The sequence below is a fragment of the Gekko japonicus genome, unplaced genomic scaffold (assembly GCF_001447785.1).
Source record: "Gekko japonicus isolate JY-2015 unplaced genomic scaffold, Gekko_japonicus_V1.1 scaffold1178, whole genome shotgun sequence".
Lineage (NCBI taxonomy): Eukaryota > Metazoa > Chordata > Lepidosauria > Squamata > Gekkonidae > Gekko > Gekko japonicus.
In genome coordinates this window covers 75560-82108 of record NW_015160247.1, presented here as the reverse complement: position 1 = coordinate 82108, position 6549 = coordinate 75560, and the positions used below count along the sequence as shown (strand labels likewise).

The window sequence follows — 6549 nt, the reverse complement described above, 5'->3', positions numbered from 1 at the left end:
ACACACCCAGCTGACCCTCGGAGGCTGATATATTCTGGAGCATCTAGAAGAGACAGACCATTAGGAGGGATCTAAGGCTTTTGGAACTTTTTGGTGTGAATAGAGTTCCTGAGGATAGTAGCCAAAAGATGTTCTGAAAAATTACCACAGTCCTATAACAGAGTAACAACTTTCTAAGCACCACTGTCTTCACTGGATTTAGTAGGGTGTTAAGTCTGCTTAACTGTAAGTAGGCTGGGGATTTCCTTTATTCTACAGAGCAGAAACAGCCAATGATTTCCAAAATTACGTGTTTAAAAATTGCTGATTTGTTTTTAGTTATGACAAATACATATAGAGACTGAGACTGATTGTATGATTTTTCCCAAAAGACAGTTTATTATTGGGCAAATAGCCAGGTGGCAATATGGGTCCAACAATAACGTAATTAATTTTTAAAGATAATCAAATCAAATTACCTTTGTAAACACTGGTGCAGCTATTATGGGTCTTCCGTCTAGTCCTTGTAAATAGTTAGTGGGGCTTTGACACTGGTGGTTGAAAAGCAAACATTAAAAGACAGAAATGCAGTGGCTGTTAAGTGATGCAAACGGAAAACACCATGTTCCCTGCAACATAACATTTTTGCTTTCAGAGACCAAAACCCATTCAGGAGTCTAAATAGAAACATTAGATCAGAAAAAGCAAATTGGTATGGACTTTACAGAAAGGACAGTGTTCAGGAGACTAGATTCTTGCCCATTGGACTCCAGGGACTTTCTCTTGAGGAAGCTACATCAGAATCAGCCCATACTTCCCCAGGCATTTTAAATGGAACCTCTGGAGAAGTCAAAAAGACTTCAATGTGAGAAATGTCTGAAGCTGACTGTTCCTTTTCCACTGAACAATTTGGTGATGGGTGTGCTTTGTCTCCTGCTCTTCCTCCAATGAAGGAGTTGTTAGGCACATTTACTTATTTCACCAGCAAAGAATAAGTCTGAGCAAAAACAAAAAACCAAACAGGGAAATTTATACTCTATAGTCCATCCAACTTAGTTCATTTAAGTTTTGTGGCAATCCTCTGGAAACGACACTGCACCCTGTTAGGAACTGAACAGTGTGTGATTTCTTCTAGTGCTTCTTTTCCTGCCTCACGGATATGCCATTATTGTATTAAAGATGACCTAGGGCTGTTAGTTGCTAGAAATCACTGTGCATAATTTTTCATTAATGACTTCTACTTTAATGCTAACTTCAGGACTTAACATTTTGTGAACTTTCCCCATGGGGAAAGGTGGCTTACAAATTGCAGCCGTACTGAAGTTCCCCAAAGGTGGGTTATAAATATTTTAATACGATGCATGCACACATATACAGTAGTCATATGGGATGTGGCACTTTGCCACAGGGAAATCCTGGTAGGCCTCAAACACCGAATTTTGTTTTATCATCACGTAAATCCATCTTTCTCCTTTGTTCAGGAGTCTGTAGTGGGTGAACTCAAATATATCAGGTAAAAAAAGATTCAGTTTTATCTAAAGGATAACTGCAGGGAAAGTGGCTACGGAAGCCTCCCCTGTACCAGCTAGACACAGCAAGTCTGATGGTATATTTTGTCCTTTATGAAACTTCTAGGTAAGCCTTGTTTACTGGTTTGATTAGGATATCTGCTCTTGGGTTGGATCCACCCAGCTTTTTCACTCAGTTCCCTTTCTTGCTGAAGCTCCTATCCCACATGCCTTCTTTTCAAGATGTTTCTTTGACCCCCAGCATAGCCTTTGCAGTGCTCGAAAGGGCTCCCTGCCTCCTCTTTTCACCAATGGAAAAGTTGGCTGGATCCAACCCTTCCCCCTATACTACATTGTGCCTGGCCCTTCTGTCAGCTGCTAAGGATACAGGTTTTCTCCCCCCACCTTCCTTCTTCTCTGCCTTTCTCCTACTTCTTCTTCCTTTTAGGAAGCCCCGCTCTTCACAGCAATGAAAAGAAAATTGTGGTGAGGAAACTGGTTTAACAGATCAGGTGAAGTCAAATTCCTGACGGTGACATGTAAAGCTACATCCTATAAAGTTTAGTGGTTTATTCCCCTTAGATGATACAGCCTATTCATTCAAAAAACTTACATGGTGGACTGGTATTGACACAGGATTTACCACAGAAGGTTGAGGATTGGCTGCTTCTTGGTGTGAGACTGTGGCATTAACAGGAGGTGGCGGCACATTTGAAGCGACACTGGTTGGGTTTTGATACCTGGGGAAAATTAGAGAAAAGATTTACACAGAGATCAACCTTCCTTTGACAATATATTCCCATTAACCACATTGTAGCTCTGTGTTATATCACAGTGATCTTGAATCATGTGTACATCTGGAAACAGATACAATATCTGAAACAGACTGAACAAATCTGTCAATTTGTCTTTAATTTAATATCTGTTGGGGATTGGATTGGGAGAGAGCTGATTTTAGGAAAAGCTTCCAGGCCCACATTCTCGTGGGATATGGCTCGTGACTACTGTATGGAACTGGTAATCTGAATCAGGCTCATTGGATATGTTGGCTTTTGTCTTTCACCTAAATTGTGTTCGTTTGTTCATGTAGGTACAAGTGAATGCATTGGGAGAGGGTCATTAGGGCATGCCCTTCAGTGCCACTTGACCACTCTCACGGACCCCACACAGTTGGGGTATGCATGCATAGGCTGCCAGAGTCACAGGAGAGACTACCACTGAGTCCAGTTCCTTGTGGGAATAAAAAAAGGGGGCTGCATTCCACTGCTTCCCTGTGCAGCCCTCCCAGCAGAAACAGGAGATTACCCTATAGGCCTCTAAAGTTAAAGATCTTGGGGGCATTTCCTGTTTTGATGAGATGGATTATTATGTACTGCTGGAGCTTGAGTCCAAGTGAAGGCTCCAAAGGCCTTCAAGGCTATTGGTTGTGTTGCCGGTAATGGCCAATCATATTTGTTGCTTTATAATCCAATAGCCGTACTGTAAATAGTTACTTTGCATATGGTTCATGCAAATGAAGGATCCTAGCTGCCTACTTTGTATTGGTTGTTGTTAAAGGTAGGTGTGATTTCTACAAGTATAAATTGGCTCCGGTTGAGCCAGTGAGTTCAGGCTGGATCGGAAGTTCAATAGAGAAGCATGTTATTATGAAAGAGCTGCCTCATCTCAGGGGAAGGAGCCGAACAGGACTATTTCATGACCCTTCAAGCCCTGCTGGCTGTGACAGGGCCTGAAGGGATATGAAAAAGCCACACTGCTCCCTATTCCGCAGTAATGGAGGATCTCTGTGCGGGTGTGCATGAAGGGCATCCACTTGAGGTCATTTTGCCCCAGGGCCTTCTAAAATGTGATGCTTACCCCACTGGAAGAGATGTATTCTGACTCTTCTCCCTTCCCTCTGCTGAGAACATCAAACACAATACACTTGCTCTGTACTATGAGAAGGAAAATATTTTATGGACAATTTAGAACGCTTCAATTCATGCAACACTCACTGATCCATTTCTTCTTTGCTGGTGTCACTTTCAGATTCAGAAGATGAGGCTCCTGTGAAAAACCAAAAGTCACTTTCTGTGGCACCATATTTATTTTATCACTTGAAATCAAGGGGCTCGGAATGGATTGTGCAGTAACTTTGCATACGATTGCACAGCAGGGCATTTTATACTTCTAAATGTCTTAAATATGCCAAATAGTACCATTTGATATGCTAAATTATGCATTCCATGAAGTTAATGTGATAAAATAAATTTAGGTTTGATAAGAAGGGAAAATATTGCACGTATTTCAATTCCCCCCCAAATTTCCATTTAAATTGATAAGAAGGGAAAATATTGCACGTATTTCAATTTCCCCCCAAATTTCCATTAAAAAAAAATCCAACCCCCCCTCTTGTAGCTTTAAAAATGTCTGGAAATTTTACATCTTTAGGCAGAGGTTGCTATTTTTTGTTGACAAAATAAATTGAAGCACTCTCAAAGAGAGAGCTGTTTTATGTCAGACCAGAATCCTTTTAGATTGGGGGTCCCCAGCCTTTTTGAGCTTGCAAGGCACCTATGGAATTCTAACACAGCATGGTGGGTGCAGCCACAAAATGGCTGCTTCAGGAGGTGGGGCTACAAAATGGCGGCGCAGCTTACCTTCAGTCACACAATGATGTTCCTCGTGCTGTGGTGGCAGCTGATGCCAAAGCAATGTTTTCAACATTTGCACAGAGAAGCTGAATCCTTGACAGGCAAAAACACCACCCGGCTCCACCTACTTCCTAAAAACACGCGGCGGGCTTCAGGAGAGGTGTTTGCAGGTGCCATGGTGCCCACGGGTACCATAGCAGGGAGCTCTGTTTTACATCAATACAGTTATATAAAACTAAGTACAGAGTACAGCTGTTGATGGTTATCACACAGCTCCTGTTCCAGAGAGTTCTGCCCTTACCTTCTACATATATTTCTGCAGAAGTTGAGTCTGTCCCATAGATGTTAGAAGCAAAGCAAGAGTAACGCCCAGTGTCTTCTTCAAAAGCTTCAACGATGACCAGTGAATGCTGGTTTTCTGATTTGAACATGTGAATATATGGCGAGTTTTCAAGTTTTCTTTCCCTTCACAGTACCACCTGCAAAACAAGAGTGCCATTTGTCACAAGGTGAACAAATTGACAACCTGCAACAATAAAGCAGCTGCGCAATCACCTTAAGCAAATGAAAACTGAATAACAGGACAGATGCCTGTTGTCTTTTATAGTAAGCAATAGCGGGCTGCACTTCATAAAGCTTATTAAAAAACTAGAATAAGGATAGTGTTTTATATTCTGCTTCAGCTTCATATACTTTCCTAATACTAATACAGGACCCTGGGGCAAGTGATGCTCTGTCTTCTTGGTGCTTGGGGGGGGGGGTCAACAGTGGGAGGGCTTCTAATGTCCTGGCCCCACTGGTGGACCTCCTGATGGCACCTGGTATTTTTGGCCACCCTGTGACACAGAGTGTTGGACTGGATGGGCCATTGGCCTGATCCAGCATTGGCTTCTCTTATGTTCTTATGTTCAATTATTTATATTCGATATTATTCTCTCTGCAGATACAAAAATGCAAGAGAAGCAGTTTAAAACCTGTGGCTGCACTTTGGCTACTTCTGATATAATATTTTGCATCCATGGGTGACTTTTTGAGTCATTCTCACAGATATCTGGAGATGAAAATACTTCATGATCATCTATATAATTTGTTCAAAAGCTGTCCTGGCTTTCAGTTATAATTCCAAAGCCATCATATAGCGACAAAAATTACAAGCGAACTGGGTTTTGGAAATTTCCCATGCATTTTCAAGATATCTTTGCAGCCATGAAGAATAATTTGTGTGTGCACATGCACATTTGTGTGTGTGAATGAAACATGAGCTTTGTGGGACATTGATTTCCATGGCCAGAATTTCTGCACATGTATGGAATCATGGAATACACAAAGGCCTTGATATTGAATACTTAATTGTGTTCAGATCAAATTATTTCTGGGTTCTTTTAAATTAAGCTATTCTTGGGAGAATTACCTTGAGAGTTATAAGTTGTAGTAAAAGAAGGAAGATAATAAATGCTTTAAAATTAGGGTGTTATTTTGAGGACTTCCGGTTATGGCTGCGCGCCCGGCGACCAACTCTCGGGTTAGCTCCCGGAGTCGGATCGCCCACACGCCGTCTGGAGGGGTCCCGCGTATGCGGAGATCCTAAGGAGCCCTTGTTAAAGGGCTCCGAACCAGGGGGTGCATTTGGGAGATTGGGGGATGCCTCTTGCCGGCATGAAAGCCGGGAATTGAGGCTCCTCCGCTAAAGTCTCCCCTGCCCCAAACGGCTCCAGCCGCGTTGTGCCCCGCAAGGGGAATAGCAAAGCCGCCGGTGAAGCGGAGTGGTGAAGCGACAGAGATTGATCCGAAAATGAAGTTGAGCAAATTGTAAGTCGACGTCGGAAAGCACAGGCTGTTAAAAGGGCTTCCCCCCCCCACCTCGGAGAAGCGGAGGAGGAGGGAGGATTCCCCCCCACCCATAAGAGAGACTTTTAAAACGCCAAAAAGGGGGGCGAAGCACAAGACTGTATAAGCGCCTTACCTTCTGGGTGGGAGAGAAAAACGGCGGCGTGAGAGTCATCCAGGAAAGTTGTGGCGAATACTTCCAAAGTATAAACAAACTTGTAACATGGTGGGGACGAGGAAAATACAGGAAAAGCAGCCCAAGAAGACAGGCGGGACATCCTGTCCTAGCCCCTCCACTGCTGGATCTGCTGCCAATCAACCAGAGAATGAACTTGCTCGCCATCTGCTGGCAGAGTTGCAAAAAATCAATCAAAAACTTGACTCTATGGAAGGGGCCTTTGGATTACAGCAAAAAAAGTTGACAGAAACAGCCGAAAAGGTAGATGACATTGCTAAGAAGTGCCAGGTATCTGCTGATGAAGTTCAGACAGTCAAGAAGAAGGTCTATAAAATGGAAAAATACCAAGAAAAACAAGAAAACAAAGTCCTAATGTTACAAATGGAAAAATCGAACTTAATTCTCCGATTCCAGGGATTAAAAC

The 6549-nt window shown here is 42.8% G+C and overlaps 1 protein-coding gene across 1 annotated transcript in view; it reads right to left on the bottom strand.

Annotated features, from left to right (window-relative positions):
• MYPN (myopalladin) overlaps nt 1–6549 on the bottom strand; it is an 86274-nt gene that overhangs the window by 45783 nt on the left and 33942 nt on the right. The window contains 6 exon segments of the mRNA XM_015413941.1: nt 3–43; nt 459–530; nt 2101–2227; nt 3482–3533; nt 4422–4575; nt 4578–4599. Of these exon segments, the coding sequence (XP_015269427.1) occupies nt 3–43; nt 459–530; nt 2101–2227; nt 3482–3533; nt 4422–4575; nt 4578–4599 (468 nt within the window).